We start from the raw sequence: 22,306 nt of genomic DNA, 5'->3' as shown, positions 1-22,306 counted from the left end.
TGGCGATAATTTTAGAATTATGCATTTTAATGTGAGCATATACAAGTCAGCATGATGATTTGCATAAGCTTTTAGTCGGGATTTGGAGTGGAAAAAGTGGTGTAGTTATTATGTTCAGTAATTTATAGAATTTTGTTCTACCAGTGAATGTGAGCATCAAACAAGCAGCAGTTACGAAGTGCACGGTCTAGACTAGTAACGATAGCATTCAGGTTCCATACTTACTGGCAGGACCTACGTACCGTTCTGGGGGTAGTAGAATTCGTAAAGAGATAGTAAATACAACCCGTAACTACATTTTTTCTAGAATTTTCTAGAAGATTGAAACACGTTTTAAAATCCATTTGCGGCTGACTTAAACTTTGACTTTGCTACACAGGCCCGGTCCTCTGGCCCACACGTCGGTTCTCCTCGACGACACTCTGGAGTTCTTCCGCTCCCGGCACCGCACCTCCTCTCACACGGTGCTCTATAACAACCGACTGCCGCGGAAGGTGCTGCCCGAGCACTACGACATCGAGATCCGGCCGCGCTTTGTCGAGAAAGTGGACGACAACACCAAGATGCGAACGCCCCCTGGTCTAGAAGCCGGGGACACGGCGGGTGCCTTTGCGGGCGACGACGACGACACGTTTTCGGCCACCGTGGCCGTGAGAGTGCTCTGCGTTGAGGCCACTGACCTTGTCGTCATGCACGCTGGAAAGTTCAACTACACCAACGGCACTTCCACGCGCCCAGAGGCAGCGGTGCAGGTGATGGCCCCAAGCACTAGCCTCTTGGTTAAAGGCAGCGTGTACGTGACACGTTAACAAATCACGTGAACCTGTTTAGATTACGAGTTTAGTTTGGTTGGGACAGCTTGTACTGGGGGCGGACACATCAACAGGCGCTGCAGCCTAAGGTATATTATCGAAAACGTAACAGGACGGCTCACAAAGTGACAACCCCACACCCTCCCACCTTGTGAGAACAGACGGTGCAGGCGTATAGGAATGTGATAGCGAAGTAGCCAATGCAACTGGCTGTCACTCCTTAGGGTACGGCACACATTAATTTTTATAAATACACCAGAAAGCCAAGGGGAATGTAGTCCCCCCGAATGGCCAAATTAGTAAAGCACCATCGGATGCATTATACAAAGCGCGTACATTCGAGTACCTCTCAGCTGCGTGTTTTACAACGGTGCCGTTATAGGCTAACGCCCTGTTTCTGCCGCCGTAGACCGAGAAAGCCACCCCACCTCTGCTTACTTTGGAACACGCTCTCCCTCAGGCCGCCTGCTCGCCCCCTGCGCGTCATACCTTGTTATAAGATGGCGTATAGTGCACCCTACAATTGGTTGAAAGTTGGGCGAATTAGTAAGGATTAGAGACCGGAACTTTAGGCAAAATGCCTATTTTTTCCTTGAGTCCGTATCAAGCCTATTTAACATATAAGCATAAACTAAGGGAAGGGGAGCATTTTAAGCAATAGTTTATTGTGCCTATAATGCCTATTTTGACTATATGGGCTTTTTAGCGCCTATTTTGACTATATGGGCCTATATAGGCTTTTTAGCCCCTAAAAATGCCTTTTTTGTGTTATATGCGCTTTTTTTTGGTTTTTAGAGTCGCTGGTCTGCACGGACTGTTGTCGCTTCAAGAACCCGCAACAAAGTGTTTGTCGCCCCCCATTCGCAAAAAAAAAAAAAAAACGCGATCCGTGCCAAACAAGCCCAGAAACACAAGCCATTCACAAGCCACCACCACGTAGTCCTCGTCACATCGGCCGAGCTGCCAGAGGTCCGTACGCAGCGAACCGCAGCCAAACTTACCCCGACGTCACTCTTAATTGTCCACACGAGCTGTTTTGTTGTATGTCCTTCTGACGCGCTGTGTCCGCGGACCAACAGCGAGAACTTTTGCCCGTGTGCCCCCCCATTACTAACGCAATAAAAACCACGGCACCGATGAATCTATATATATGAGATTCAACGGTGCTGAGAATAGGGCCCCAGGGGCCCTATTCTCGACTGCACAAATTTCCGGCAATTCGCCCATGTCTTTTTGCGTTAGCACAACGTAAACAATCAGTGACGTGCTGCACCTACAGCTATGACGACATGCAGTGTAATTTGATGATTCACTCATAAAGATCGCAACCAAGGTATCAAATATTGTGCAAGAAAGATATAAAACCACTTGGTATGTACTATAAAAATAAAGACGGTAGCTGAGGGTGACAAGAAAAACACATTTCTGGAGATCAAATTTGGCGTCAACACCACAAGGCGATCGAGTAACGTTGATCCAAAAGCGAGCGAAGGGCGGATGTCGAGCTAAAGAACATCACGCAATTTTTTTTTACCGTATCTATTTATTTCTTTCAATCGCTTTTAGTAACATAGCTGGGCTCAGGCTCGGCTTCAATGCAAGCTTTGTTGCGTTATCACCTTCCCTACCGCCACCGCCGCCACGCCATCGTCTGCTGCTATGTTACAAGTTTATGGCGTGATCACAGAAAAAGACGGCCGCGACAATCGCTTCTATGACACATAAGAGCAGCGAAGCGCTACGCCTGATAACCGCGGAACGTACCGATGTCGCCGATTAACTCATTCGTCAAGCTTGACTCCAATCAGCGCTGTAATGAACCAAATAGTCACTTTTCTTCGTTATTTTTTTCTTGAGTTCGATCATGTGACCCAGCAGCTTACTAGGACGAGTATGGACAAATGGCATGCATTGGGTTCTCTTTGTCATGGAGAGGCTTGTACGGCCCTCTTATGTTGCGGTTACGCCAAACAAATAATTTTTATTTTATTGCCAAACATAAAAGCAAAATACTGCCCGTTATTTGTATGCTCCATGATCGCTGACTTGGAAGCAGTTGAAACTGTAACTTGTTTCGGTAGGAAACATGCTTTAAACAGCGCGCATGCGAAACTGCGCCTGCTGCAAATTGCCGCACATTTCGCGGCGCCGTAAGCCCGGGCTATTTTTTGCCCTATTTCGCTTGTATTTTGCGACAAAACCAGCCGCCATTTTCAAGCTGTTACGTAGCATTACGTCACTTTTACGCAGGCTGAAGTTGCCAATGCATGACGTAATCGTTCCCGCCAACTGTTTAAATTACGTCACGCCTTCTCAGCCAATCACAGAGGGGGTGTGTATTACAAGCAGTATTGTTGTTGAATAGCAAAGACAGCCTTACGTTGTCATGTCCGCTGCATTTAGTCTGGTTTTTCAGTCCCGGCCAAGAATTATGCGCCTTTAGTAACGAGAAATAAGGCAAACTTTAGAACTGGTGTCCGTAGACGACATGAAACGTCAAAATGACGACAGCACACACAACCGCTTTGTCAACCGGAAGCACGTGACCAAAATTGAAAGCCAATCAGAAAAGACTTCCGGAAAATTGCCAGAATTGCCGGGAATTTGTGCAGTCGCGAATAGGGCCCCAGGGTGCAGTTTCAATTTCGGCGTATCAAATATACGTTGGGCGTTGTGGTCTTAAGAAATCGGTGTAGGCTTGGTTTTGTAGCGTAAGCTACACTGGCCGAGGTTGAGCAGTTTCGCGTGGACCTTGAAAAGCCGTGCTGCGCAAGCGCGAGGAGCATTGGATTGGATTGAATTGGATTGGAAATGATTAAATTATATTGTATTGGATTGGATTTCTTTTGGAGTACGGGTGTGTAGATGTGTAGAAAACAGGGTCTGCACATTCGCCGGTCTGCGCATTCTAGAGGAGTGACGTCATAGCCGCGGCTAGTGGCCAACGGGGGCTAGTGGCCAACCAATAACTCGCCAACAGCTCTGCTTGTGATCCACCTTCACGGAATGAATGCACCAATGTTTTTAGATGCGACGCATCTCTTGCTTTCGGGCTTGTCACTCCTGCGTCGTCTTCGCGGCGTCCGTCCACATCCCTCCTCCGTTATTCTCTCCCACATGCAACACTCTCACTCCGGCTCATTAGCATACCACAGCTGGCGCGCTTGTTTGGCGCGCGCTTCGCTGCGGTAACAACTGCTCCGGTGCGCGCAAGTGCGCGCATGCGCGACTCTCCTCCGTTGTCTCGTCTCCTTCAATCGCTGTGGATATAAAGCGGGTATCGCGCCGCGGCGGTTCAGTCAAGCGCTCGCTTTCGCACTGACGTGACCTTGCTTTGACTACTTCGTGCTTGGCTACTTCGTGCTTGACTTGCTTGATTCTTCCGATGAAGACGTGATGGAAGCGACGGTCCCTTCAGTGAGTGGTGTGACACAATAATTACGCCCATCGTCCCGCGTATAGGAACACCCGCATGTGATGGAAATGCATCATACGCGTTCGCAACACGTTTCACGCGATTTAGAGAATCAACCCAACGGAAACAACAAATGAACCCCCCGATGCATCGCATCACACCAGGGTTCCCTCGCGGGAAGATGGGCGTAATTTTTTCTATTTCGTATCTTATCGCAAATGTGCATCCGCAAATGATAGTCCTCAAATGTCTTAGCACTCTATTTTATATCAAGAACTTGGCCCCTAATGTGATTGCCGACAATACAGTCCACACTTGACGTTTCTGTTTGTTCATGGGTGTACAATACACAATGCTTAAAACTAAACCCCCTGCAGTATTCCCACACATTAGAGGGCATGGAAACTTGCGTTTCACGGCATGCATACCGCCAGCTGACAGCCCTCAAGAGCAGGGACAAGATTGATTGATTGATTGATTGATTGATTGATTGATTGATTGATTGATTGATTGATTGATTGATTGATTGATTGATTGATTGATTGATTGATTGATTGATTGATTGATTGATCGGTCGGTCGGTCGGTCGGTCGGTCGGTCGGTCGGTCGGCCGGCCGGGTTTGGTTGGGTTTGGTTTGGTTTGGTTTGGTTGGTTGGTTGGTCGGTCGGTCGGTCGGTCGGTCGGTCGGTCGGTCGGTTGGTTGGTTGGTTTAACGCAACGACGCAACGCAGGCGTTGAGGTGCGACGTAGTGGAGGGCTCCGGAAAAAATTTGACCACCTGGGGATCTTTAAAGTGCGCCAAAATCTCGTACACACGGACATTTTTACTTTTCCCTCCACCAGAAAAGCGGCCGCTGCGGCCGGGAATCGAACCCGGATAACTTGTGCTCAGCAGCACAACGCCTTCGGGGGTATTCACACGACGGAGCGTTTCAGCGGAGAAATCCGAGGGAGGACGTGACGTCACCGCAAGCGGACTTCCGCTCGGCCAGCTCCTTCGCTCACTCGGAGGATGCGTCTGTCGGACGGACATCAGTGTTTGCAGTCGCCTATCTCTAAAGCAGAGCTGCCATAGCACCGCCGATTCGCTAAGGCCGCAATTTGTGCTAAAGCCCCTAAGTACCGATCCTGTCAGCCGACCAAAAATTGGCCGTGGACGCGATGTAGGCGCTGCCGCTGGTACAGAACGGCGCGCGACGCGCGAGGCAGATGGGTGGGGATGACCGCGTTGGGAACAGCCGGCCGGTCCGCCTACGGGCCCGCATACAGATGTTAGGCTTAACACTGCGGGAAATATTCGATTCCCGCTCTCGCAAGCGGCGCAGATGTCGATTTTTAATGCAACTTTCCATCACATCATTATCCCCTTTCTCGCATGTCCAGCTCTGTTACCGCATCGGGGAGCGATAACAAGCTATCGCTCGAGCTACCTGCGCCGGTCTGCGCCACTTCGCGGCCGCGGCCGCCGCTCGCCCAGCGACTGTGCTGGTGGTATACGCGGCTCACTCAGTGCGCCTGTCGTGTGCGCGGCGCATTTTCGCGTCCATTGTAATAAGAAGCAATTAAAAATACAGTGCCTGCAAACGCTCTAGAACTTGAGTCGCGGCCAGCTGCCTGACGAGCAGTCGAAATCCCGCCGCCTCCGCCGCCAAGCTCGCGAGCACAAGCTCCGACCTCCGAAGGGAGCGGTGCGCCGGAGAGAAACCGTGACGTAGGGGTCACGTGATGCGCACTCCTAGGCGCCAAACGGCGGATTTCTCCTTCGTGTGAATACCCCTTTAGCCGCTGAGCCACCGCGGCGGGTAGCAGGGGCATTAGAGGTTTGAAATAATGGTATCGTATTTATGACAGCGGTGCTACTTAATCCACGCACAGAACACCACTAAAAAAATAAAAACTCCTTTCTTAAAAGGACTATGGCTAAAACGCGAAGACTTTCCTCATACAATCTCAGTCATAGTTCGAACCGAAATTCAAACTGCTTCGACTGTGTCCGAATGGCGCAGTCAGATAGACGTCGGCTTCACAGAGCGAGGGACCCGGGTTCGATTACTCCCACGGGAACGTTTATTTAGGCGTTTGATATGCCTTCGCTTATCATCATCATCGTTTTGTTGAACCCGATGTATACAGTTTGCTTTCCTGCAGTGCATTTTGCACGACGAACGACGCCATCAAAGAGACATAGAAAGCTTCGCTTCAAATTATTGCTGGGGGAAAGCGTTCTTCGGTGCACGTGAGGGTAACTGCGGCAATTTCTTAAAGCTCTAAAATTTATCTTGGCAGCACTTTAGCCCTAACTGGCCAGATACGATGCCCAGCCTTTCCTCCGGACAATGAGTCGCTAAATGCAGTTTATTCTCTCTCTCTCTCTCTCTCTCTCTCTCTCTCTCTCTCTCTCTCTCTCTCTCTCTCTCTCTCTCTCTCTCTCTCTCTCGTCCTTTCGGGTGCAGGTGTGGGACGCAGCCACACCGCTGCTCAGCATTCCGGTGACGAGTGTAGAAAAAGGTAATGATGATACACTGATTATCAGGCCAAGCAAGGAGCTGGAGAGAGGGAAGCGGTACGTCATCCAAATACAGTTCGCCGGGCGACTTGGTGACACCAGGGGCTTCTACAAGTACCACTACAACCTCGGCAACCTCAAGCAGTGAGACCTCTTATTCAAAAAATTTAAAAAAATTTAAAGCCGTTCCACTCAATGTGAAAGCTGTCGGAAGTGTGAAGCAGTGATTCGCCATAATGGGCTGTATCGCCGTAAGCCGCTCACTGCTACCACCCATTGCAATCCAAATTTACCGCCCTCGCTAAGGTCCCTAAAATTACAGGGACCTTAGCCCTCGCAGTGCTCGTGCGCCCCCTGCCTGAAACTGCGCCTGCGGGAGTTCTGTTCGTTTTGTGCTTGCTTTCAATTTCGTATGCTGGAGCTGTTTTGCGTCATCCCGAACGCGCCATTTTTTTTTTTTTTTTTGCGTGGCTAGAGCCTTTCTGCGGCATTTTGAACGCGCCCTTTTTTTCTTGCGCGGCCGCTTTTTTCGTTTACTGTCTAAAAACTAACTCAACGAGCGTTCCTAACTAAATGAACGCGGGCGCTCCCGGTTAATTACTTATATTTTGCCTCAAATGTACCAATACTGTCTGCGCTAAACAACGGGGAAATGTAGGACAAGCGCCAGTGGTTCACGAGTTTCGAACGCTTATGACTATATAAAGCGATTGGCTTTCGAAGCCTCTGGGGTACGCCGCGAACGACAGCGTTACCACGGGACGCCCAGTTGCTCTACTTGAGTCCAGCGAGCGAGCTACGACGAGAAGGCGAGCGCCTTCAGTGCTCTGCACTTAAACCCCAGTTTCGGTTAAAGGGGACGAGCATTCACTGGAATTGGGGTCGAAAGAGCGTCGCAGAAATACAGAACTTCATTCATATATAAACAAAAGAACTGCTGAAGTAAATCCCTTTTAAAGAAGAAGAAATGTCGTAGGGTGGGTGACCGTTTACATGTATTTTTCTCTGTATTTAATTCTTTCTTTCCTCCCTTTTTTTCTAACCTTCTTCCTTCTTTGGTAGTGTAAGCTGAGTTATAAAGAATACATGGTATTAAGAAAAATATGGACAAGAACCTTACAAGAAAACTGTGGTTGATTTCTGTCATAGGAATCGGTAAAACAAGAAAGTGAAATGTGCAGGGGTGTGCTTGGCGAGCGACGCCCTGCTGGCGGGTCACTTCTGCAAAGGTGTATTGGCGTCATTTCCGTGACGGATATGACATCATTGAAATCTTGGGGTATACCGGCATAAAACACTTTCGTTTTAAAATATATAACCCGAAAACGAACGACCCTAAGAATAGCGTACTCCATAGTACTAAAGGTTGCTTCCCCGCAATAAGACACTGTGTGCAGGGGTGCACCCTTTAGAGGGCGCTTGCTCCGTTGTGCTGGAGTCATTTTCGTGACGGATATGACGCCATCGAAACTTTTGTGTATCCGGGAATAAAACACTTTAATGTTAAAAAGAAAACACGTAATTTTTCTATTGCGTTCGTCGTAAGCAAAGAAGCATGCAAACTATAGCACAGCAAAATGGTCAACATCGTAGGTAGCTTTTTTGTCCCTGTTCGTTTCCCTTCAAACGCCCGATTCGCAGGCATCTGCTGGTGACTTTCTTCGAGCCAACATTCGCCAGGGAAGCCATTCCTTGCTTCGACGAGCCGGACATGAAGGCCACCTTCACCGTGGTCGTGGTAAGGCCGCGGTCTTACCATTCCATATCAACAATGCCCCTGGCTCGGTCCGAAGACAGGTGAGATTTCTTTCGCCGCTTGGCTTTTAAGGGAGCCATGAAAAAAAAACGTTTTTATTCATACGAAACAGCGTCATACCACTTCAATAATCACGTCATTCTTAACCCAAACTCCACTCAATCAGTCTAGCCACCTTCTTGCATTCCACCCGACAACACAAATGCGGCCGCCAGATGCACACGTGACGGCAGTGGTGCCTCTTATTCTTTCGGGTCAATTTTTTGCGTTTCGAAGCAGTGGTCTTAAGAGGCAAATACACCAACCAAGGGCGTTTATTCAAAGCGGTCCCAACGTTTCGCAGCCAACTCGGCTCCTTCATCAGGGGTGACTATGTACGACAAGAAGCCCTTCCCACCATCTTCGCCCACGGCCTCCGACGCGCAAGGAAAAGAATCCAGTAAAGGAAAAAAGAAAAAGAAGACGACACCTATATAACCGCTGCTTCTTGTCGTACATAGTCACCCCTGATGAAGGAGCCGAGTTGGCTCCGAAACGTTGGGACCGCTTTGAATAAACGCCCTTGGTTGGTGTATTTGCCTCTTAAGTTTAACCCAACCAGACAGAGTTCTGTCGAAGATGTTCACATTCAAAGCAGTGGTCTGATTGGTCGGAATAGAGTCGAACTCGCAATTAGAGGTTAATTTAAGTATAACTAGGGTGTATGTTGTCTTCGTAACGACTTTAAATCTGGGAGCGCATTATGTAGCGAATTATGGAGCATTATGGAGTGCAGTTGGAATAATGAAATAGAATAACCAGTTCCTTGGAATTTTTCTAGGGCTATAAAACAGTGCATTTTCATTCCTTAGTTGCCACATATGCACAAAAACACTGCTATTGCGATTGAAGTTCGTGCTGTTATGTGTACGTCACAAGAATAAAGGAAGCTCAAGATAACACAAATGGTTAAATTGGATACTACTTAAATTTATGGGAACACCGCGAAACCTATCAGCTTGTACTATTGCTTCAACGATTAACTCCAGCGCGTCTGGCAAGATTTCAAAGCTTCATTGTGTTTTTATTGTTGTTTTTTGTTACTGAGAGTGCGGATTTTTATTTATTTATTTATTTATTTATTTATTTATTTATTTATTTATTTATTTATTTATTTATTTATTTATTTATTTATTTATTTATTTATTTATTTATTTATTTATTTATTTATTTATTTATTTATTTATTTATTTATTTATTTATTTATTTATTTATTTATTTATTTATTTATTTATTTATTTATTTACAGAATACTGTCAATCCCCCATGAGGATTATTACAGGGGTGAGCATCACTGCCCCATTTGACGTATGCAGCTCAAAAAATCAGAATAAGAAAGAACACATAATCACTGTGAACATAGCAGTACGGAATAGTACAATCATATATAGTTATTTGTACTATAAAACAAGTATGAATTCACCGGCAAAGAAGCCGAGGTCGAGAAGAAAAGAGGTAAAAAAAAAGGAAATGCAGAGTGGAAACAACAATTCGGTTATTATTATCAAGCAACCACGAAAACCATTATTATCTGTAGACAAGTGTTTTTGTGTGACCATTCAACCGGGAAGGGCTGCGTGAACAAAACACTTAATCAGTTTACATGCCAACTCGTTTAGGGTAAATTAGTACCTTCAATTAGTTTCATAAATTTGTCTAATGTTGACTGGTGTGCAATTACTGCATCCAGTGTGTTCCATTCTAGAATAGCGCGTGGAAATAACGAATAACAAAAACATTATTGCTGAAGGAATATTATTCGAATATTCGAAGAATATTTCGAAGGAATATTCGAAGAAATATTTGAATTCCTTCGAATTCTTCGAATTCGAAGGAATATTCTGCATGCCTTCTACTCGTCGGTGTGGTGTCTCAAAAGTTCAAGTAAGGATCTAGGTTCATGCGGAAAGATTTGTGTAGAAGTAGGAAAAGTAGTTCAAGCTGAAAAACCTTTGCACGACTAAGGGTGGCTAGACTGGCACGGTGTAATCGAGCGGTAGGCGAGTCCTAAAGATGCGTGTTCTCGCGAATATATTTGGAACTTGTCTTTATATCAATTCTGATCTTCAAATTTTTTTCTAGCTACGAAAATTTCTGGCATATTGCTGGGTACATAGAAAAGATTGACGCAGAAGCGCGTTCGCAATGCCGATGAAGACAAAAAACAAGTTTGATTCATTCACACCTCCTTGTCTCGATAACAACGGTATCAATTTTATCGCAAACTTCAGAGAAACAATCTAGATAATAAAAAAAACATGAGCAAGGGGCGACCCTCCAGACGCTTTTCGGTGAAGTCATTGTGACGTCACAGATTGTTGTTTGCGCCATTGGCTTCCGAGGACCTAAGCCGACGCTGAGAAACATGGCTGGGCAGTCGTAGTGGGCCCTCCTGTTTCCATTTGGTCTCGCCACTTGAATAGTAACATGCAGTCAACAAACTGATAACTACGTCTTTAGTGCTAGCCAGTGTCACGTCACTCCTGCACATATTACGTCACTGCAGCGCGAAATTTGAAAGCTTTTTGATATTTCGAGCGTTTTCCAATTTGTAGTTGGTCCCTCTTTCAATGGAATCGGTAAAACACGAAAGTGAAAGGTGCCTTCACCGGAGCAGTTTAATGTTAAAGGAAACTTCTCATATGCGAAAGGTTCGCGGGCATAAAATAGTTTCGTGTTAAAATATCTTCGGTGGCTGGAATTGGTGGCTGGGGGCTGAAATATCTTTGGTGGCTAGTAAGTTCGTTAACCCACTGAGCACTATGGCTAGGTCAAATTGAACAAAGCTGTATTTTCTCTTCGTGGCCCCTTTAACGGTATGCTGCTTCAGCACCCGTCCTACCTGAGATCCTCTCTAGTCTTTCACCCCTTGTCCCTACGTGACAACAGAACCAAGCGCCCTATTCTCGACTGCACAAATTCCCAGGCAAATCGCCATGTTTTTTTTTGCGTAAGCGCGACGTAAGCAATCAGTGACGTGATGCACATATAGCTATGACGACATGCAGTGTAATTTAACGCTTCACTCATAAAGATCGCAACCAAGCTATCTAATATTGCGCATAATAGATATAAAAACACTTGGCACGTACTATAAAATATAAGGCGGTAGCTGAGGCTGGCAAGAGAAGCACATTTCTGCAGGTCAAAATTGGCGTCAATACCACAAGGCGATCGACCAAAGTTGAGCCAAAAGTGACCTAAAGGCAGATTTTGAGCTAAAAAATATCAAACATTTTTCTACCCTATCTATTCATTTATTTCAATCGCTTTTAGTAACATAGTTGGGCTCTCTGCTTCAATGAAACCGTTTTGCGTTATCACCTTCCCGGCCACCACCGCCGCCATGCTATCGTCTGCTTCTATGTTACAAGTTATGGTGTAATCAAAGAAAGAGACGCCAGCGATCCGCCTGTATGATACGTAAGAGCAGCGAAGCGCTACGCCTGATAACCGCGGAGCGCACCGATGTCGCCGATTCACTCATTCGTCAAGTTCGACTTCAATCAGCGCTGTAATATATAAAAGACTCACTTTCCTTTGTTATTTTTCTCTTGAGTTCGGTCATGTGACCCAGCAGCCTACTAGGAGAAGTGTGGACAAATGCCATGCATTGGGTTCTCTTTGTCATGGAGAGGCTTGTAGTGCCCTCTTATGTTGCGGTAACGCATAACAAATTATTTTTATTTTATTGCCAAACATAAAAGCAATATACTGCACGTCATTTGTATCCTCCGTGATCGCTGATTTGGAAACAGTCGAAACTATTCGCAAGGGGCACGCCCTATAGGAGGCGCGCAAAGCGATCCAAGATGACATGTCCTAAGGAGGATCGGGTGTTCCCTCTAGGGACCGCCGCTTGTGTGTTGTTGATGTTGTTGAACACGTTTATTTCACATTTTGAAGCCAATCTAAGGCTACTGTGAAAGAAAAAATAGGTAAACGGTTCGTCGTTTGATCACTGGCTTGTGTGCGCGTTGAAAGCAAAGGGGACTTTTTTAACGTCGTTAGGTGGCGGTGACGGCAGATTTTAAGGACTGTCCTTAACTAAGATATTAGGCGCCACATTAGAACTAAAGACGAACATTTCGCCCCACAAGCGAAAGTGAAGAGATATGGTAAAAGTCGCTCACGTCGCTTGCTGCGGCGGTAGGGCTGCAAGCGGTCGATCTGTGACGCTAAAAAGTTAAGTTTCTGCCTGCAAATATCGCTGGTTCACTAGCCACCACCATAATTAGCAGAGTTCACTCATTAGCGGTTCAGACTTATCAGGGTACGCGCTACTAGGCGTTTTATTACCTACCAATTACTTGACAAATACTGCTTGTGTAAGGCATTTTCATGGTATATCGCTCGGTACGTTGTGTCGCTCCGTGCAGAACACGCAAGTCAATGGCCTGGCCAGCGTGAATAGTTATAGTTTCCCACTATGTCTGTTTTACCACCAGCGAAGGCAAGGATATAAACGTTTCCAATCAAACTACCTAAACGTGACATTTTGGTTTTGTTTAAAACAATACCGAGCGGTCGACGCCGTGGCAGTCTTAGTCGCATTGCTCCCTACTAAAACCAATATTTTGATAACAGGCACTATTAGTAGAGCGTTGGATGCTGCTTACAAAAAAAAAACACATCCAAACCAGCCAAACAATTTTGTGGCTCCAGATTGGAGCTGATTAAACGCTTGATGCTTCTATGCAGAATGTTAACCTGCAAACCAGCTTGAGCTGCTTTCTTACTATCAACTAACGTTTTCTGCATTGCAATAAGCGGCGCCCTGAAACAAGGACAACCAAGGAAGAAACTCAGAGCTCTTCGCACGTAAATCATTAATTGTAATATGCTGGTTCTTAACTATCGCGTCTGGGCAAGCCTGTTGTCTGTTAAATGGGAGGTGATGGCCAAGGTGTCCCCAAATTAAAAACTGCGCTCGCGGTGTCGTACGTGCTAACAGCTTTGTTAATTGACCTTACGCAAAAACTGGCGCCCTCTTGTGGGAACCACGTGCGCTTCCGCCATGTTGGGGGATTCCCGGATCTCCGGATACCGCTGTGTACATGATAGCCCGGGGTTAGCGACACGCACGTCGGCATTTATCGTTGTCCAAGATGCCCAAATACTACCGTGTAACTTGCTGTGCACAAAGACGATACGAGGACGACAACTAAAATAGCGTACACATCTTTTTTTTTTTTTTTTATCAACGGAAACATGGCTTGAGCGCTGCATGAAGTCGCTTGCGGGTGTCGACTTCCCTTCGCGCAGTAATATTATAGCTATAGTCGGATACAACTCAAGAAAAATGCGGCTTTTCCACATCAAAGGACCCCCATCCAGCCAATGGTGTCGCCGTATCAACGTGACGTCGCGGTAGACCGCCTCCACGCCGCGCTCACGGAAGAAATCACAGAGCGTGTTCTCCTCCGCGCTTACCGACTTCTACCAAAATGGCTGCCTCCGCTGTTCGCGGCGAGCCATCGGCGTCGTCGGGCTCTCTGAGGGTGGTTTTTAGTGCCGTTCAGTCGTATTCCTTGTTTGCGTGTTGTGTGCAGTTTTCTTAACATGCTCGGTAACCACAATCGCTCTGGTGTTCTTTCTTCTGCTTTGTGAGCGCTCGGCGTTGCCGGAAAACAGCCGCCGCTGCAGGTACAGGAATCTGTGAACGCTATGCGGTCGTCATCATCCTGTGCGGGCGTTTGATATTGAGCGTGAAATGCTTCTCGTTCTATCGTTTAGTCCCTCCTGTGTCTGTGCTACCCACGTTATCGCACCAGTGACTGCGACAGGGGGCAATAACTCTTTGTTTATTTGTCGTAGAATACGCCAGTCAGTTGTAAATATTTCTGCTGTGCATAGCCCACGACGTTGACGCCGTGGAGACTTAAGCCCGGGGCGAAACACAAACAGCGCGGTTTCGCGCGCTGCATTTCGTTAGAGCAATGTCGAGCCGTGTGTACTGTTGGGAATGGGCCCTCTCACCGCAGCCTCCAACTGTTGGGAAATGACTATCCCAGGGCGGTCGCCAAGGTTGTGACTCGCCTTCCTGCTCGTCACCGAGGTTGGGAATCAGCCATCCCGACGCTGTCTCCGCTGTTGCGACTGGCCATCCGAGCGCAGTCACCGGTGTAGCAACGTTGCCTTGCTCCGTCCGCTATCGACGCGGCGCAGAGCAGAGCGAAGAAGTTCTCAAGCCGACGAAAACTTAAAGTAACATTTATATACAGTATGTACAGGGTAAGCAAACGTTACATAACTCGCACAAAGGCGACAGCACCCCTTTACTCGGTGCTTCCGAAGAGACTGGTGCCGGAGAGAAGCCGCCGAGGAAAGCCGACGATGAGAGCCTCCGGGCTTCTTTTATAGCCCGGGAGTTCGTTGTGGCCCCAAGAAGTTCGAAATGCTCCAATCAGGGCTCTCGCTGCCTGAAGTTTGAATTCCGACGAATGGTAGCGAAGCGGTGAGTCAGCTGCGCCGCCAATGGGGAAAGGGAGAGCGATGCCGCCGCCGTCTCCGTGACCTCGCCTCCGGGCGTAGCGACATGCCCTTGTTTGGGTCGTTCTCCGCTGAGGGAATCGGCCGCGCCGCAGCGTTTCGAGATGCAGGATTCGGCCGCGCCGCAGCGATAAAGGGAGAGGCGTGACTCAGCCTCGCTGTCGGCGCGTCGCCTCGTGCAACGCCTTTGGGCCAGGCGCTCTGGCACAACAGTACCAAGGCCATGCCGGGGTGCCAGGCGCCAAGCGTATTCGCCCAAATTGTGATCAAGTCGCCAAGTATAAGAAGATGAATTTTCGCGCTTTTTGACCGTGAATGCTTACGAGCTGTAGATTAGCAGCGTAATGTGATCTAATATGCCTCATTTTCTATTTCAATTCTCGGCAGCGCTGAGATCCCATTGTTAAGTATTAATTGCAACTTGCATGTTTTCGTCACCTGTTTTTTGTTGGAGTGCTAAGTTGTTGTTTCGGACAAAAGCGTTTGTGAATTAAATACGAATAGGGATGTGCTTTGAGTTTGCATTGCCTATGATAAAAAAGATTATACATGAGTATTACCACTGCAAGTTCAACTTCATTGTCTCGCTTATGCATCGGGAATAAGCTGTTCTTCACGATAGTGGCATTTCATTAGCTAGATTTCACTGGTATGGTCGGCTGCAGCAATGCATGTAAAGATATGAAAAAGCACTAAAATCAAGTAAACCACCTTCCAGCTTTTCCTACACATGCACATGCATATTGTTCACCAAATCAAATTCTTGCATGAGAGATGTGTATTATTGAAGCTTAATAGGCTCAGCTCGCCTCGTGTTTATGTCACTTAAGTACGAAGCTGCTGTACGTGCTCTGCATGCACGTGCTCTAAATTCGAAATAGAGAATTGAGGGTGGAAAACACGTCAGCATTTCACCCATTCTCACTGTTGTGTCACAAGTGGCTGCTGGAGCGAGAAGCTCGCTGCTCCAGTAGTGCTCAACATCGTGGATGCGAAGTCAAACAGTAAGCTGCTGCTTGCAGCAGCACTGTTCGCAACTCATCTCGTGCAATGTCTACACATATATTAGCAGTGTAAATCACAATGACAGCACATCAATTGATGCCCACTTCATAACACAGGCAATGAAGTATGTTTCAAGGGTTACTTAGTGATCTGTACCATAACAGGTTATCTGCACTGATTGATGAATGACATGTTGGTTGAGTGGATGCATGGAAGCACACATATGGTACGCATCGCTGCACTGAAACTGGTCAATGCATATCATACTTTTCTTGTTATGCAAGAGCCAAAATCGGATCATATGTTCAGAAGAAAATTTATTATCGTGCCTATGCACTACATAAAATTATACCCATACATGAAAGGATTGATCGAAACCAACCTTGTTTCCCCTTCCCAAAGCTTTGGGGATTGTTTTTAACGTTGTGCTTTTTCATTTTATTCAGTGGAGTAGACAACAGACAAAACCTTTTTATCTTAATTCCTGCGTAAGACAGCAGATAGCCAAATAGAGGCTAAACGGAATCAAATTAGAAATAAAACATTGAAGCAACTTTTCTTGTTCTCACTGCTGTATCCTAAGTAAAATTTGGCTCGGACAACTAAACAGATGCACTGCTGAATTATGCTGAGCAAATGAAACGAGCAATAAGACACTGAAGCAGATTTATTTGTTCTTAACGCTCTATAAAGACAACTTGGCTCATCCAGCCACGCGGGCACACAATGTTCAGTTACATGCTTTCACATAGGCATTTAATTTTCAACTTTGTTTCTGCATCCCATACGTGCATAAGTGTTCAACCAATGTTAAAAATTTGGGGTGAAAACTCGAACTGGCGTCTTTTCCTGCAGGTGAAACTTGCCTTTATTGCCATTTACATAGTGTCGCACAAGGAGCCCTAGAACCACACACTGCAGAAGTGATTCTGCTTGAAGAGAATTTGGGAACTCGCTTGACTCTCTGCTTGCATGCACCTCATGCTATGTATGCGAATAGCCATCCTCCCTCTGCAGCGAAAAATCGCACAGTGCAAGCGTGGCCTTGCTTCCGGAAAATAGTTTGGAACAGTGTGGGTTTTCTCTAGCTCAAGATGTACAATTTACTTTTATGGAAACATCTGCCATGCAGTGTCGTGTCAGGACTGCACTCATCCGTCCTAATTCCTGCACCACACTTGCAACAAATGATATCAGAAACCAAGCACTGCAACAGCCTTTTCTGATTCTCATAGCTACATATCAAGGCAACCAACCGTCAGTCAGAACCACACAAAAAACCGATCGGTTCACTACAGCAAATGAGATCAAGCATTGATTGTTGCATGATCTCATGATACTTCTTCCCCCCTCACTGTTATACTGGAAGATCCCTGTTGAGTCTACGACACAGCACACAACATTGAGTAATGGCAAATGAAATAACAAACCAAACACTGCAATGGCATATTCTGATTCTCATAGCTACATATCAAAGCAATCAACCATGAGCAAGTTACGCACCACACACAGGCTGCTCAGTTAACTCTACAAATAAGTCTTAATAAAGCACACAAACAGCATGTATGGTCTTGTCTGCTGTCTGAAGGAGTTGCTTGCTCCTGCAGCTGTGTAAACACACCTACCTAAGCTAAATGGCGCACTCCACACTAACGAAAGGGGCAAAGGCGGCACTGGCGAATAGCTGGCCACCTTACACATCTTCAAAGGACTCGATACCAGATAGGTCACTGTCGGAGTCCATGTCATCTTCATCCAGATGGATTATAATAGGTTGAACATGCGCATTTGCTCCACCATCTCCCCTGAACTTTGTTTCAATGTTGATCACATGCTGAACAGCGTTTGCCCACTGTTGAGCTGTAATCTTGGCAGCTTCTTCCCTCAGGAGTACCTCTACATCTGCCAGCTTAAATGTGACATTTCTGGCAGCGACACCTCGTTTTATCTGTGCCCATATGAGCTCAATGGGATTGAGCTCACAATGGTAGGGTGGGAGCATAAGCACAATACATCCTGCCCTTTCAGCTGCACCGTCAATGCGATACTTGATGTACCGTGTCTTTACAGAGGCCACAAGGCTTTGGAGCTCCTTTTTAAGCATTTTTTTCATCCCAAGCAAGTCTTTTGGACGTCAGCCAGTCCTGAACGACCTGTTTGCGCGAAGAAGTCGTAGGCACTGCTTCCAGCCGCGAGTGGTACGAGGCATTGCCCATAGCAATTACACTACCTTGTGGCAGCTGCGGCAAAACGGCCCCAAACCACCTTTCAAAGGGGGTGCCGTCCTTCTCGTCGTGGTAGACGCTGGTCTTCGAACCCCGAAAGATATCCAGGCAACCAGCGACGAAGCCGTCCTCGCTGCCGATGTGCGTTACAATCAGGTGCTGTCCTTTCCCTGACGGCTGCTTCAAACCTGTCGTCAGACCAAGCATGAAGGCGTCGTGGTGGGAAGCAACCGTCGTGTCCGTCCAAACAGCCGAAAGCTTGTGTCCCGCATTCACCCAGGTTTCATCAAGGTAGAAGATTTTTCGATCTTCCATCCTGTACCCGGCCATGTCGTAGAGGTACTTCTGCTGCCACGCGACAATGTCGTCCCGATCGATCAGAAACGAGTTCCGGCCCCTCTTCTCATACCTGAACCCGATGTCATTCAGCAGGCGGCGCACAGTCCATGGCTTGAGAGGAGTAACATCACCGCTAGCGTTCAAATCCGCAGCAATTGCCTTCACTGTCGGGATCTCATTGCTGCGAAAAAAAAAATTCACAGCATATCCACGGGGTGAATGATGATGAGTGGGCGAAGCTCCTGAGGGGAAATCATCGGTAAAACCGTGACTCTTCAGTGAAAGGTCGCCCACTACATCTGTGTCCGAACGTAACGTCTAGAAAGTCTCGCTTAAACCGCGCGTCGGCACCTTGGGGCTGAGCTCGCCTGATGCGTTTTGCAGACGCCTCACGAGCTCTCACTGCATCGGGGTCTGCCTGCCGATACGCGCGCTTTCTCGCCGCTTCCCGTTCTCTGACGTTTTGGCGATCCTCTTCGCGCCGCAGCCGTGCCGCTTCGCGTACGGCAGGGTCCTCGCGCCGTTGCCGTGACGCTTGGGCCTCTCGTTCTCGAACGCTGGGATCTTGGCGGCGTCGTCGCGCAGCCAGACGACACGCTTCGGCCTCCCGCTCTCGTACGGCAGGATCTTGGCGGCGGCGTCGCGCAGCTTCACGGAGCGCTTCTGCCTCGCGGGCTCGCACATCTGCAGCCTATCCATCGGGCGACTCCGAGCGCGCGCCAACAGCGAACGGATTTTATTACAACGCTCCCCGCCATCTAGTAAACAATCCAAGAACTAAACTAGAGGTAGCCACGCCATCTAGTAAACAATCCAAGCGCATCTTTTCATCATATATAAGTACCGCCATCTAGTAAACCATCCAAGAACTAAACTAGAGGTAGCCACGCCATCTAGTAAACAATCCAAGAACTAAACTAGAGGTGGCTACATACATACGTCGAGGATGGACAGACCCACGCCCTAAGGAGCTTCGCCCCTAAAAGCGATGCACGGACGACCGCAATGCGCACTTCGTGAAGTCGTTGTACACTTCTGTGCGTCGTCTCTTTCAGGCGCTTCGCGGGCGCGTTCGGGAGGGCGTCGCAACATTTCCATCGTTATTTTTCATCTCCTCCTTCATGTTCATCACCAAGCTCACGCTGACTCCAAGAAGATCGCTCACTGTCGCGGCCGTTTCTTCAATGCTGCGCTCTGGGTGAAGATGCCGCAAGCGAACGTACGCGTTCCGGATCATCTCCCGTCCGCAGCTGCAGATGACAAGGCCGCTTTTGTTTTTCTTGTACCATCGGCGTGGCGTATATAGCAACGCACCGCAATCCTCAGTAGAGAACGATAAAGCACATTCAGATGTGACTTACTCGGGATCCATGGCGGGAAATGGGGCCGGCAATGCATAAAATCAGAAGCAAGCGGTTGTGGGAAAACCCGGAAGAGCAGAAATTCACCATCAAGAATATAATTGAAACTTGATACTGCAGCTGACGATAAGTTCTTTCACGCGTAGCATTATAACGGGCAAATAAAAGATTTTAGCTAAGGTTTTTATCTCCGCTCAAAATGAAGGCGCCCTTAAGAACTATTTTTCGGCACGGACGCATTCAGAAAAGCTTGGGTCCGAGCGCTGCCTGCAGGCGCAAGGCGGTCGGCCGTGGCGTCACGTTGATAGAGCGACACCATTGGCTGGTGCCTTTGGCTGGTACCATTGGCTGGGGCCTTTGACTGGGCGATGCCGCTTTTTTCTTGACCTGTATCCGAGTATAGATCGCATGCATAGTCACGAAACGAATAATATTTACAGGACTAAAAACGTCCCAAAGTGAGCTATTTTCTAGCCCTGTATTTGCCGCGGAGCACTCCTCCCTTCTGGTACTTAAGGCGCACTGCATCGGTCAGGTCGTACTTTATCATGCAGGTAGAGTTCTTAGTATGCCGTTCGTTCTTTGCGCCCCCGCGTTTTATTTTTATTCTGGACGTTCGGTAGGCTTTTATGGAAGTACTACGTATTCTTTCGTTTGCCAAACGTTACAGGAAATAAGGGATACGCGAGAGTTGCAACCTTCACGTAGCGCCATGAGTAGAGCAAATAACGTACGTAGTAATTCCGTGTATTGGTCATTTACCGCTCGTCGCCTGCTATTCGACCGTAGCCTATTTTCCCAAGATCACATTTTTCGAGCGGAATTTTCTAAGCGGTAGTGTGCACCCAGTTTTGTTGTCCACGGCTCGAGCGAAGGGCGCTCAGCGGTCGCCGCGAGCGAGGCACGCGATCACGAGCGCTCGGCAATTTATTAATAATTTAATTATTCATTGGCAATTTATTGATAATTTATTGGCAATGTTTAAAGGAGCCATGAAGAGAAAACACAAGTATAGTTCATTCAAAAGATTGCCTCGTTAGAATCATACTGACACCACTTTTAACGTAAACTTCGCTTAAATAAGCTACATAATTAGGAAAAAAGGGAATGGCCATGCGACCCACTCCCTCATTTCCCGCAACAGAACCCATGATGTCACATTAGACAGCTCTGCGTTTGGCTGAGGCCTGCAAAAGCAAACGCCAATTAGGCAGAGTTTATAAGCTTGCTGAACGAGCTATTTGCGCCTAAATTTAGGGTACATTCTTTTTAAAGCCGTAAGAATTGTGGCACAAACAGTGCAAGTTACGAAAGCACATGTACCGATGCGTACTGCTGTTGGTACTGCGCGCACTATGCTTGTTTAGCTGCACAGAACTGCTGGGCTTTGGGGTCGTCTCAGACGATACTGGCTGATTGATTGACGCTACGGTGTCTTACGTGACCATATTTATCGAGCGAGCGCTATGTTTCAGGCAACGATTTTCTCCCAGAGCAAAAACAAGTCAGGTTAAAGAAGGTAAAAAACAAATAAAGGCACAAAACGGCATGCCACGGTATAGTGGCGTCATCTAGGTTCAGTAACGGAAACACCTCGTTGCGCCTCGATGCCAGCGCTGCCGTACAGGGTGGAGACACCCTTTGAACGGTCCTGTGCCGCTGCAATTGGGTCAACGTGCTCAACGCGTCGTTGTTTTCGTTTCCCACGCGACCCAGCAACGCGAAACAGATAAGATGATTCAAACTTCGTCAGTTAATTAACCGCGTTGCTGCGATAATTTTAGCGCGGTTTTGATACAATGACTTGCTTCGGCGGCGAGCGAGCGACTCAAATTGGCGGCGCCAGCGTATACGTGTCTCCACCCTGTACGGCGGACGCGTGAATCAAGGGACCCTAGGCTGCAGGGCGGTCTGTGATGTCATTGCAGACCCCAAAAACACACCATTCAGCGGGAAAATCAAACTTTTAACTTAAATTGATTACTTTCTCATTGAACAAAGCGTCGTTTGCATTCGGACAAGCTCTGGGGGCACTATAAAACAAGAAATCTTGCGAATAACACAAACTTGTATTTTGTATTCATGGCTCCTTTAACGCATTACACGCCACACACGTTACGCGCTACACATTACGGCCAGCTACAACAGCGCCGCTATTAAAAAATGCCAGGTATGCAATTTATTTTGTTAAGTGTTTTTCTTTTTCTTCTGCAGGTTTCCTCTGCGTCCCAGAGAATCCTTAGCGTATAGCTATATCGCGAGTGATCCCCCCTCCCTCATTTCAACCTCAGGACAGCCCGCAAGTTTTGAAGTGTTTCAGGAATTACCTCCTGAAAAACCCGCAGGATGCGAACC

General features: G+C 47.3%; 1 protein-coding gene across 1 annotated transcript in view; it reads left to right on the top strand.

The window, feature by feature from the left end:
- Positions 1-22,306, top strand: part of LOC144151432 (aminopeptidase Ey-like) — a 60,711-nt gene that overhangs the window by 3,054 nt on the left and 35,351 nt on the right. Inside the window, exons 2-4 of the mRNA XM_077682483.1 lie at positions 380-752; positions 6,682-6,878; positions 8,376-8,531. Coding sequence (XP_077538609.1) covers positions 380-752; positions 6,682-6,878; positions 8,376-8,531 — 726 coding nt within the window. The remainder of the gene's footprint in view (positions 1-379; positions 753-6,681; positions 6,879-8,375; positions 8,532-22,306) is intronic.

The sequence above is a fragment of the Haemaphysalis longicornis genome, unplaced genomic scaffold, assembly GCF_048455015.1.
Source record: "Haemaphysalis longicornis isolate Haplotype H1 unplaced genomic scaffold, Haemaphysalis longicornis Haplotype H1 scaffold_9, whole genome shotgun sequence".
NCBI lineage: Eukaryota > Metazoa > Arthropoda > Arachnida > Ixodida > Ixodidae > Haemaphysalis > Haemaphysalis longicornis.
This window is presented reverse-complemented; position numbering and strand designations above follow the sequence as displayed.